Here is a 13,226-nt window from a genome sequence, read left to right as displayed (position 1 = left end):
TAAACTGACAGGTTCTCTGCGGCCGCTATTCAATGAATAGTGGCCACAGAAAACTGGCATGTCAGTTTTTCGCGTGGCTGGATTGAATCCCGGTCGGAGTGTATATTATGTGTATACGCTCTGGCCGGGATTCCATTCATTTCAATAGAATGTGTGTTTTGTATAAATCACGGCCGTTGTTGTAAATTGCAACAACGGCTGTGATTTACACAAAACACATGCTGTGTGAACATAGCCTTATAATGTGAGAAAGAGTAATAGCAAAAAGAGGGGGATAGAATAAATAGTGTGATAGATTTTGGAACAGCAAACCAAGTGGTCACGCTTGGTATTACATGTGGGATTAACAGAAAACCGCAACATAAAAGTTCTCACGCTATGATGCAAGGTGACAACCCAAAATATGGAGAGTACATTTGCATGATTTACCAATTAGCAATACTTATTTTCTCCCCAGAACTGACTCCTAATGCCTTCCTTATATAAATGAGTACCCGGTCGGTCTAGATTAGCATTTTTATAGCTGAACTGTGAAGTCTGTGTATTTATGGAGCATTAACTTGGGTCTTTTTTGCCATTCTCACCATTATTAATGCATTTCTCAGATGAAACTGATGGAGTGCAATCATTTGGGGGAAAGAATACAGCGGCATCTATCATGGCTCTCACAATGCATTGGCGGTGATGTTACCAGCTGGAGCGCTACTGTCTTCCCATAGATTGTGTTGTATAATAGAAAGTGTCAGCTTCTAAACTGCAGGCTTGTTCTGGCTCAGTCATGCAAGTCCTCTCCTCCTGACACCAGACACGGTTCTGTTTCTAAGTAATTCCATTTGTATTTGTGCTCTTGTCACATTCCTGAGACAGATACAGACAGGTATTGAGTTTTCCTTCAGCTCCATCTCATTAAATCTGTAAACCTCGGTAAAATGTGATACACAAATAGGCTACTTAATATGGCAGGCGTCGGCCATTTTTCAGAGGAAACTCACATTTAAGGTGAACTCAATCAAAGATGTGCCCTATTAATAGGCTGGAGAGATCAGCCATGTCCTTAAGCTAACAGCCTACCTCTAAAGAGTAGCCTAGGACTGGCCCTTTAAAGTGAAAACTATTGCTATAGTTTTCCTTTATTTTTATGAATAGAGACAAAAATCCTCACTGATTCAATTCTTAAAGGGGTTGTTCACCATTTTTTTTTTCTTTCAAATCAACTGGTGCCATAAAGTGCCAGAGATTTGTAATTCACTTCTATTAAAAAATCTTAAGTCTTCCAGTACTTATCAGCTGCTGTGTGTCCTGCAGGAAGTGGTGTTTTCTTTCCTGTCTGACACAGTGCTCTCTGTTGCCTCCTCTGTCCATGTCAGGAACTGTCCAGAGCAGCAGCAAATCCCCATAGAAAACCTCTCCTGCTCTCCAAACTGGAAATAATACAACTTCCTTTTGGGCATACAGCAGCTGATAAGTACTGGAAGGCATGAGATTTTTTAATAGAAGTAAATTACAAATCTCTGGCACTTTATGGCAGCAGTTGATTTGAAAGAAAATTTTTTTAGTGTACAACCCCTTTAAAGTGTAATTATCAGCAGGTTAGACGAATCTATCCTGCTGATATGTCCCTATTGCACAGGAGACACCAAGGAGGAAGGTATGGCTCTTACCTTCCTCCTCTTTGCCCTTCCACTGGAGTTAGTTGTGTGTTCTATAGTCCCTGAGACCATTAGGAGCACTAGGGCAATCATTAGGAGCACTTCCTGCTCCCATAGCACTGATCTGTCCCGCTGCCGGCCTACTCCATTCATTATCATTAGAAAGGGGCAAGCTGGACAGTGGCGTATCGACGGGTTGGGGTGGGCAGTGCTCCTAACGGGTACCCCAGTGCTCCTTACAGTCTCGCTGGACCATGAAGCACATGACTAACTGCACCAGAAAGGCGCTGAGTAGTAGGTAAAAGGCATACCTTCCTGGTGATAGTTCTGAGCTGAGCCTGCTCCATATGCAGTGGGTATCAGTCGAGAATTTCAGGTGATACCAACTAGCATAGGCCAGGATCAGAGATAAAGTGTACCTGTGATTTCAGAAAACATTCGACAGTTCAAAAGTTTTCATTTGTGGCAGTCTTGGTAGAATCAGTGGAGAGAAGCGCCTGGCTCGCCTGTCACATGGTCATTAAAGATGAGTTACATAGACTTTCTATTGAGCGTGTCTTATGCGAGTGTGAGACAGCTGAGAGAAACAGCATTGACCCTTGGGCTGCTAATTGATGGTTCTAAAGGTCAGTGGGGTCAGCTTATTTTATTACATAGTTACATAGTTAATAAGGTTGAAAAAGTTAAACCTATAAATCTACTGTGTTGATCCAGAGGAAGGCAAAATGTGGGGGGAACATCTAATGAACATGCTTGATCAAAAAGGAAGACCCTTCAAAGTACAGTAGTTTTGTGGCTGGAATTGTTTAAACTCGAAGGGTTCTATTACAGAAGCAGATGAAATCGCCAGGAACCATGCAGAGGGGAGGAGAAGACCGGGAGCGTGTAGAGCTAATCTATGAACAGTTTATTCAATCATTAGCCGTCGGCCATGCATCAGCTGATGATCTTTGTTATTGCCTGATCATTGTCTCTATTACATGGAGCAATAATCGGCCTGATTTTCGGTCCATGTAATAAGGCCCTAAGAATAGGGGTTAAAAAAAAATACTCATCTTGCAATTTCCTTGGTTCCCTGATCTCTACTTCTTGTTCTAATCTTGACAAACAGAAAATTACCACTCAACCAATCAAAGGTTTAGGGTCCATTTACACAGAAAGATTATCTGCCAAAGATTTGAAGCCAAAGCCAGGAATGGATTTGGAAAGAGGAGAAATCTCAGGCTTCCCTTTATGACCTGATCTCTGTTTATAGTCCATTCCTGGCTTTCGCTTCAAATCTTTGGCAGATAATCTGTCAGATAATCTTTCTGTGTAAATGGACCCTAAAACGGGTCACCACTGAGGCCACTGATTGGTTGAATTAGCATTTCCTGTCTGGCAAAACGAGAGCAGAAAGTGGAGGTCAAACTCAGAACAGAGGTGTTGGGGGATCAGGTGAGTAATCCTTTATTAATCTACTTTTCTATGGTGCCTTCACACACACCGGATTCGCAGCGGCTGCGAATGAGAATACATACTTGCAGCGGGATGCGTGTATGTAAGTTAACCCCCGCCAGCTTGAACATACATTACCTGCTCCGTGATTCCGGCGTCCCCGGAGTCTGCTCGTCTCGCCCAGCCAATCAGTGCGCTGCCCCGCCGCTTGGGGGGTTCCCGGCTGGACGTCCTGCTCAGTCAATCAGTGGCTACCGCGGGGCAGCGCACTGATTGGCTGGGCAAGACGAGCAGACGCCGGGGACGCCGGAATCGTGGAGCAGGTAATGTATGCTCCAGCCGGCGGTGGTTAACTTACATACACGCAGCGGGATCTCAATCCCGCTGCGAGTATGTATTCTCATTGGGATGAACAGGCACTGGATCCGCAGCGTGAAATCCACTGCGGATCCGGTGTGTGTGTGTGTGAAGGCACCCTTACAAATATTTTTCTTGTCTGGAAAATTCCTTCAAGAACAGAAAAAAAAACTGAAAAAATGTTCAAAGGAGAAATAGAGAACTCTGTAAGCAATACAGAATTAAATGAAAAACGTAGCGGGAGATTTGATATGAGACGCCGGGACAGGACGTCAACCTAGTTTTAGAATTATGGACATGGAGTTTAGTGCAGATTGTAAAGCAGAAAGATGGGAAGCGGAGGGAGCAGATAACGGGACCCGGCACTATTCACAACTAGTGGATTAGAGAGAGAGTTATCTGCTGTGACAGATGAGAGGAGGCATCTCACCTGTTATACGGAAGAGATCAGAAAGGGAAGACAAGACGGAGGAGAAGACTCAAAACTAAGTCATGTCCTTGGGAATGGGAGGCCTGGGAAGAATTAGGGGTTGGCTATTTTGCAGATATAAGAAATAAGTTTATATTGGGTGTTATTCAGGGTGTTATTCAGATCCCCGAAGCAGACAACAAGGGGTGATGCTGGTAGTAGAACCCTATCCCCTATTTTCTTCTCCAGATTTTATAATCTCAGGTAGTTAGGTAATTCTACCATCTTGTTACCACTATACATTTATCATTATACAGACTTTCCTGCTGGGGTTCCAGTCCAAATCCAATAGCAAACAGACAGACAGAGCTCCCAATAAACACATAAAAAGGGACCCTATTGTACATGGTGTCGGATCTGTCAGCTTGATGTAAGAACCCCCCTCGAAACGTGGAATTGCGGCCCCATCTTTACCCTTTTATTTTAATTATATTTAATATAGTTCTGTTATGGTATAATCCTCTCTGCTGCTTTCCCTCCTCCCCTGATTTTTCTTTCAGATGGATTTACCAGTCCAGATGTTTCTGTTGTTGGGCAGAGTTGGAACATCTGGATCACTGGGGGGAGCTGATTTGGGAAGCAACCGGCTCATGATTGGATGAAGCCTCTGTATGAGCGGGAGAATGAGTTGTCTATATATTGTCATGTTTCAGTCTAAAGTCTGTCAGTATACTAGAGGAAGAAAGAAGCACCCTGCCTCCCTCCCCTATTGGTTCATCTTTAATTGACTGTCAGGGTAGCTTCACACGTACCGTATCGCAGTGGATTTTCTGCTGCAGATCCGCAGCAGATTTGACTAAATGAATGAACACAGCATCAAATCCGCAGTGTAAAATCTGCTGCGGATTTGATGGTGCAGATTTGATACTGTGTTCATTCATTTAGTCAAATCTGCTGAGGATCTGCAGCAGAAAATCCACTGCGATACGGTACGTGTGAAGCTACCCAAGATATTTTATAGTGGGGGGATAGTCGCTCGGCTTAGGCTGGACAGACTTTGTTTTAATGGACAGTTTGGCCTTAGAACTGATATACTTTGAGAGCTAAATTTTATGATATTATTGCGAAACTGTAATTATTTATGTTTACCGCCATTGTAAATGCCGCAGCCTTTATTGTTCTGTAAATGGTGTCTGGTGTTTTATTGAGATTCGCTCAATTTAAAAATTGCCAGTACAGTATAATATTCAGTAATTTATTCATTATAATCTCAGCTCATTCTTGTACTAGGAGTCCAGTGGGAGGGCCCAATCAATGATTGATAGCTATCTCTGTTGGGGAAGCCTTAGGGTCCATTTACACAGAAAGATTATCTGACAGATTATCTGCCAAAGATTTGAAGCCAAAGCCAGGAATGGATTTAAAAAGAGGAGAAATCTCAGGCTTTCCCTTAGTACTTAATCTCTGTTTATAGTCTATTCCTGGCTTTGGCTTCAAATCTTTGGCAGATAATCTGTCAGATAATCTTTCTGTGGGTCCTTCCCTTAGGGTCCTATTACACGGGCTGATTGGGGCCTGATAATACCTGTAAACGAGCGCCGATCTGCTAAATCGGCCCTCGTTTACTGGGCCTATTACATGGTCCGATAATCATTTAACAAGGGCTGCATGGACATCGTTACAGTCACTGATTAAGACCACCTACAGTACTGGACTCCTAAGTTCAGAATGAGCAGAGATTTCAACAAATAAAAAACTATTAATAATAATATAAAATGTGATGCTGGCACCATCCACAATGTCATAGAGGTATGATAGTACCACCTTTGACATCTGGCACCTGAGATTCATGCCCCATCCCTCACTGCTCTACTGGGTGTAACACCATTTATTACATAGATAGGTATTTGATTTATTCTGCTCTTTTCCATTAGATATCTTTGAGCCTTGCCTCAAATTATATGATCCCTTTGTGCTGCTGTTTCCCTCACAACAACAGCCAAAGTGCCTTTATTGTCAATGCAATAAGTGACCCTCATTAGTAGATGCCAGCAGTGTGCCTCTTATAAAAAAAAAAAAAGTACCTGCAAATTATTCCCCCCCCCCCCCCCCCCCAAAAAAAAAAAAAACAAAAAAAAAACATTTTTCAGCAGACTGGTAATATTAGTTACAACAAAGTTTTTGTGTAAGTTGCTCTGGAAAAATGTTGTCCAGATAAGCAGCTCCAGTGAAGAGTCCAGATAAGCTGCTTCAGTAAAGTGTCCAGATAAGCTGCTCAAGCAGTATCCATATGAGCTGCTTCAGTACAGTGCCCAGGTAAGCAGCTCCAGCAGTGTCCAGATAAGCAGCTCCATTAAAAGTGTAAATAAGCAGCTAAAATAAAAAAATCCAGATAAGCTACTCAAGCAAAATGTCCAGATAAGGTTGGGTTTACATATAGTTGGCATTCTGGCATCCTTCTTTTGATGACAACTGATGCAACAATTAATGGCAAAAATGCATAAGTTGTCATTAGGTGTTCTATCCCTTGTACCAAACTACGTTCCTTGTACCAGTAAGTAGTCAGCAACTGTGGCACTACCATGGACTGAAGAGGGGCAAAATATATATTCCTTAACTAATGATTGTATCCTGTACAATGTGAAAGCTGTTCTTATAATTGTCTTTTTACTTGCAGTAAATCTGCATCTCTATGATTTCCTATAGCAGTGAGATCAGCACGCTGGGTCCTCGCAGCCCCCCGGGGAGGATATTGATGAATGGAAAACAAAAATATGAAGTCATTAGAATTGATTTCCCCTTTTCATCCCATCCGCAGCCTGATTTATGCATTTTCTATTCTTGTGAAAATTCCAGGATCTCACTAGGTAAATACTCATCTATTTAATGGCATTTTATAGGTTGGAAAATGAGGGTTTAATAATTCATTTTTATGGGAGTTTGGAATAACTGTGTATTATGTTCTTCCTATTTACGTCTTCACGTCTGTGATTACTGTGCTTGAAGTACAATTTGCTCTGCAACGGAGCGGAACAGTCATGGCGGGGCCACGCCGGGGCAAATTCAACCTGCGCTTAAAGGAAAACTCCATTTTCAAACAACAGTTTGCAGTATCCCGCGGTTAAAAGACATCAGCAGCAACTTTGTATATACTTTGCTTTACATTTCTTGCACTGTTGCTGAATTACATCAGGTTTTCCTCTTATTCACATGAAAAGTTACATCCAGAATCATGTTTAATACACAGAGCTAAGTTGTGAGGTCACATGTCAGAGGGGAGGAGCTAAGGAACATGTCACCAGCAGCATAAAGCTGTGAGGTCACATGTCTGATGGTGGGGTGAAGCGAGGCCAATAGTGGCCAATAGAATTAGATTTGTTTCACAGAGCGAAGCTGTCAGGTCACATGTCGTATGGTGGGGTGCAGTTAAACAATATGTTGCAACCAGCAGAATTTTGAATTTAGCTCCTGGTGTGAATAAGTAAAAACAAGTCAAAATTGTTACAAAAATAGCAAAAAGTTTACAGAACTTTTTCTTCGATACAGACTAAGGACTAAAAGTGGAACTAACCTTTAAAGGGGATAATAATAACATTTATTTGTTTAGCGTCAACAGATTCTGCAAGGGATGTACCTGACTGTGTCCCACTAACCAGCATAGTGTCCTGTTAAGGTTTTATTACCAGTGTGATGTCACAAGGGTACCTATGTCACAGTGCGATGTCACAGGGTATCTATGGTGTCGTAGAAGGAGTGAAGTTGAAATTCCAAAATGGCAGCCATGTAGCCTATTGTTGCCCTTTAAGTGGAAGTGCTTGATTATACTTAAAAATAATCTGTCAGCTCTATATCATACTCAGAGCTAAAGTGTCAAGAATGGGGTGGTTGAGACACAACATGCATGCCTCCTCCCTCCCCCACCCCTCTCAGCATGACTGAATGATGTAGAGAGCTCAGTGCTGGAGTCTGATCCCCGTACCACAATCATGCAAGGTAGGGAGGGTGGGGGAAGGAGGAGGCATGCATGCTGTGCCTCAGCAATGTTTTTTTGACGCTTCCTGAAATTTTCCTTTTTAACTTACTACAGAGGAAGGCCAAAACTTGCTTCATTTACAGTTTTATTAACTCTTTAGCCTCATGTAATAGCTAGGTCTAATAGCTTCTAGCCAAATGATTGCCTGCCCAAAGCTATCTCATCTATCTCCCCCACCACCACAAGTAACACCAACAGGTGTCTATATAAATGTTATCTATTCCACTGCCTGTATAGCCCCAACATTGCTGTACATAGACTGTAAGTATAAGGCTGAGTTCACTTTTTTTCATTCGTTTTATGTCGACCACGTTTTGGTGTACGCTAAAAAAAGGGATGTTTTGATCTGGTTTTTTTTATTTTTGTTTTTGCATAAAACAAAGAAAACAGACTGCAAAAACGCAGTGTGACCCCAGCCTAAGGGTAAAATAGCTAAATATCCCAACAGTGCCATCAGATATCATCAGGTATATAGTACATAGCTGTTATATGGATGCTGAGTGGCATGATATTGGGGTCTACAGTATATAGCTGTTATGTGGGTACTATAAGGTACTATAATCTGCATATGATACAGTATCTTAAGAACTATACCCTGCTGATACTTGAGCACAATATGGTTGTACTATCTGGGCACTGTATGTTATTTGGGCAATATAATATATATAATAAGATGACAGTTTTTCCTGAACATCATATGGTCCTGATAATATATATAATAATATATTTATAAATATATATTTGACCGGTGAATACTAATTGGTAAATGCCGCTATGTCTGAAACATCGGCACAGACGCTGTATATACACCTAAAAGTAGGCACAAAAGCCTGTCCCCCTATATGATGCTGTTATATCAGCAATCTACACCATCACTTTTTGTGGGTCACTGTAGCCACTTTATACATGGTCCTTAAAGAGGTACTCCAGAAAAAGTTTTTTTCTTTCCTGTTTAATAATTTTATTGAAAATTTTTTAAGTGATATAAAGATATTACAAACTTAGAAACACGTGATAAAATATTCACGTTGTGAGGTATAACAAGTATTCCTGAGATCGTTTGAGGTATAACATAAAAAGAAACATGTCCCAAATCAGCTGGTGTCAGAAAGTTATACAGATTTGTCATTGACTTCTATTTAAAAATTTCCAATCTTCCAGTAATTCCAGTATCTTCAGCTGCTGTATTCTTTCCAGTCTGACACATTGCTCTCTGCTGCCAGTCCGTGAAAAGCAAGAAACATTTTCTAAGGGGATTTGTTACTGCTCTGGACAGTTACTGACATGGACAGAGGAGGCAGCAGAGAGCACTGTGTCCGACTGGAAAGAAAACACCACTTCCTGCAGGATATACAGCAACTGATAAGTACTTGAAGACTTGATATTTTTAGATAGAAGCAAATTTCAAATCTATTTAACTTTCTGACCCCTGTTTATTTGAAAGAAAAAAAATGTCACTGGAATACCCCTTAAGGGTGCGCTCACACCTACAGGATCCGCAGCAGATCTGCAGCAGATTTGATGGTACAGATTAGATACTGTGTTCAGTCATTTACATGAAATCTGCTGCTGATCTGCTGCGGATCCACTCCGGATCAGCAGCAGAAAATAAGCTGCGGATCCAGTGTGAACGTACCCTTAAAGCTCTTGGTCCTCCTCCCGTAACTGGACATCATTTGCATTAGGAACATTCAAGCAAAACCAAACCTGGTTGTTCCCAACACAAATATCATTCACTGTTTACTAGATCCTTACAGAAATGATGGCATAAACTCCAGAACAGTTAAAATTTACAAAGATTTAGGGAACTGAGTAACTTTCACTGTCAAGTGACCCGAGGAGACACAGTACGATACATGTTCCCGAGTATACGAGACACAAGTCACCAAGTAACCAGAACTGTCTGCATTACTGTGACCCTTCGGGGCAGATGGACCTTTTCACTTTTTTTTTCCCCTGGGAATCGGCCTCATGTTTTTCATAATTTTTCCCAGCTCTGCTACATCTGTATAGTATATAACATAACAGTATTAGGAATTTAAACCACTTACCAAAATTCTCTCCGCCCCAGATGTCCATGGCTGTGTCATACTTGCCCAAGTGAATGAACCAAGACTTGTCTATCACAAAGAGACCCCCGGCTATGACAGGCGTCCTGTGAATGAGCAGTGAACATTTTATATATAGATATATATCATTATCATGCCCTGCAATCGTATTCACCCTTCAGATCTAAACACTGCTAAACCATCAATCAGCTGTAACTATTGGTGATAAGTTGCAGGAGGACGCAATGTAGTATTACATAGTGCCAAGTTATATGAAAATAGAATATATAACTATACTCTGGGGGCAGGGCTGAGGTTTTGTCATCTTAGTATGAAACCAGCACGGACATGGAGTACTCGGGTATTACACTTACTTTATTGGTTCGGTGGGGTCCAATCTTTTAGCTTTTTGTTCTGCCGAGAGCTGTTCCCACTTAAAGTGCAAACTCCAGTCAAAGCCTGAGGAGGAGGCAATAAAACATATATATACAAATAATATATATACAAAAAATGTATCTAAATGCAAATACATTTCTACATAAAGATAATCTCCTCATGGATAAAAGTATGTGAATAGTTATTTAAAATGACCACTTCATCTGCAGCCATCACCAGCTAGGCCTCTGCTATTAGTCCTGCCTACACTCCTATCCCCATCTACGCTATTAGTCCTGCCTACACTCCTATCCCCATCTACGCTATTAGTCCTGCCTACACTCCTATCCCCATCTACGCTATTAGTCCTGCCTACACTCCTATCCCCATCTACGCTATTAGTCCTGCCTACACTCCTATCCCCATCTATACTATTAGTCCTGCCTACACTCCTATCCCCATCTACGCTATTAGTCCTGCCTACACTCCTATCCCCATCTATGCTATTAGTCCTGCCTACACTCCTATCCCCATCTACGCTATTAGTCCTGCCTACACTCCTATCCCCATCTACGCTATTAGTCCTGCCTACACTCCTTTCCCCATCTATGCTATTAGTCCTGCCTACACTCCTATCCCCATCTATGCTATTAGTCCTGCCTACACTCCTATCCCCATCTACGCTATTAGTCCTGCCTACACTCCTATCCCCATCTACGCTATTAGTCCTGCCTACACTCCTATCCCCATCTATGCTATTAGTCCTGCCTACACTCCTATCCCCATCTACGCTATTAGTCCTGCCTACACTCCTATCCCCATCTATGCTATTAGTCCTGCCTACACTCCTATCCCCATCTATACTATTAGTCCTGCCTACACTCCTATCCCCATCTACGCTATTAGTCCTGCCTACACTCCTATCCCCATCTATGCTATTAGTCCTGCCTACACTCCTATCCCCATCTACGCTATTAGTCCTGCCTACACTCCTATCCCCATCTACGCTATTAGTCCTGCCTACACTCCTATCCCCATCTATGCTATTAGTCCTGCCTACACTCCTATCCCCATCTATGCTATTGGTCCTGCCTACACTCCTATCCCCATCTACGCTATTAGTCCTGCCTACACTCCTATCCCCATCTACGCTATTAGTCCTGCCTACACTCCTATCCCCATCTATGCTATTAGTCCTGCCTACACTCCTATCCCCATCTACACTATTAGTCCTGCCTACACTCCTATCCCCATCTATATTATTAGTCCTGCCTACACTCCTATCCCCATCTACGCTATTAGTCCTGCCTACACTCCTATCCCCATCTATGCTATTAGTCCTGCCTACACTCCTATCCCCATCTACGCTATTAGTCCTGCCTACACTCCTATCCCCATCTACGCTATTAGTCCTGCCTACACTCCTATCCCCATCTATGCTATTGGTCCTGCCTACACTCCTATCCCCATCTATGCTGTTAGTCCTGCCTACACTCCTATCCCCATCTACGCTGTTAGTCCTGCCTACACTCCTATCCCCATCTACGCTATTAGTCCTGCCTACACTCCTATCCCCATCTATGCTATTAGTCCTGCCTACACTCCTATCCCCATCTATGCTATTAGTCCTGCCTACACTCCTATCCCCATCTATGCTATTAGTCCTGCCTACACTCCTATCCCCATCTACGCTATTAGTCCTGCCTACACTCCTATCCCCATCTATGCTATTAGTCCTGCCTACACTCCTATCCCCATCTACGCTATTAGTCCTGCCTACACTCGTATCCCCATCTATGCTATTAGTCCTGCCTACACTCCTATCCCCATCTACGCTATTAGTCCTGCCTACACTCCTATCCCCATCTATGCTATTAGTCCTGCCTACACTCCTATCCCCATCTACGCTATTAGTCCTGCCTACACTCCTATCCCCATCTACGCTATTAGTCCTGCCTACACTCCTATCCCCATCTATGCTATTGGTCCTGCCTACACTCCTATCCCCATCTATGCTGTTAGTCCTGCCTACACTCCTATCCCCATCTATGCTGTTAGTCCTGCCTACACTCCTATCCCCATCTACGCTATTAGTCCTGCCTACACTCCTATCCCCATCTATGCTATTAGTCCTGCCTACACTCCTATCCCCATCTACGCTATTAGTCCTGCCTACACTCCTATCCCCATCTACGCTATTAGTCCTGCCTACACTCCTATCCCCATCTATGCTATTAGTCCTGCCTACACTCCTATCCCCAACTATGCTATTAGTCCTGCCTACACTCCTACCCCCATCTATGCTATTAGTCCTGCCTACACTCCTATCCCCATCTACGCTATTAGTCCTGCCTACACTCCTATCCCCATCTACGCTATTAGTCCTGCCTACACTCCTATCCCCATCTATACTATTAGTCCTGCCTACACTCCTATCCCCATCTATGCTATTAGTCCTGCCTACACTCCTATCCCCATCTATGCTATTAGTCCTGCCTACACTCCTATCCCCATCTATGCTATTAGTCCTGCCTACACTCCTTTCCCCATCTACGCTATTGGTCCTGTCTTCACTGCTGTCTCCTCCTATGCTCAAAAACCTGCCTACACTGCTATGCCCACTTACATTGTTAGTCTTGTGCCTACACTGCTATGCCCACCTACATTGTTAGTCCTGTGCCTACACTGCTATCACCATCTATGCTGTTAGTCCTGTGCCTACACTGCCATCTCTTCCTGTGCTACACTGCTTTCCCCTCCTACCTAGGGTTAGTACCGTCAACACTGCTATCACCTCCTATGTTGTTAGCCCTGCTACACTGCTATTAATGCCTATACATTTAATCCTGCTACACTGCTATCAATGCCTATGTTGTTAGTCCTGCTACACATGTATTAATGTATATACTGTTAGTCCT

At 42.8% G+C, this 13,226-nt stretch overlaps 2 protein-coding genes across 2 annotated transcripts in view; both read right to left on the bottom strand.

Annotated features, from left to right (window-relative positions):
- LOC138773987 (calpain-8-like) overlaps nt 1-13,226 on the bottom strand; it is a 613,980-nt gene that overhangs the window by 152,731 nt on the left and 448,023 nt on the right. The gene's annotated exons all lie outside the window — the stretch shown is intronic.
- GALNT14 (polypeptide N-acetylgalactosaminyltransferase 14) overlaps nt 1-13,226 on the bottom strand; it is a 337,247-nt gene that overhangs the window by 36,489 nt on the left and 287,532 nt on the right. Inside the window, exons 8-9 of the mRNA XM_069955032.1 lie at nt 10,308-10,392; nt 9,937-10,040 (exon numbers count right to left, since the gene is read on the bottom strand). Coding sequence (XP_069811133.1) covers nt 9,937-10,040; nt 10,308-10,392 — 189 coding nt within the window. The remainder of the gene's footprint in view (nt 1-9,936; nt 10,041-10,307; nt 10,393-13,226) is intronic.

Source organism: Dendropsophus ebraccatus, chromosome 15 (genome assembly GCF_027789765.1).
Source record: "Dendropsophus ebraccatus isolate aDenEbr1 chromosome 15, aDenEbr1.pat, whole genome shotgun sequence".
Taxonomy (NCBI): Eukaryota; Metazoa; Chordata; class Amphibia; order Anura; family Hylidae; genus Dendropsophus; species Dendropsophus ebraccatus.
This window is presented reverse-complemented; position numbering and strand designations above follow the sequence as displayed.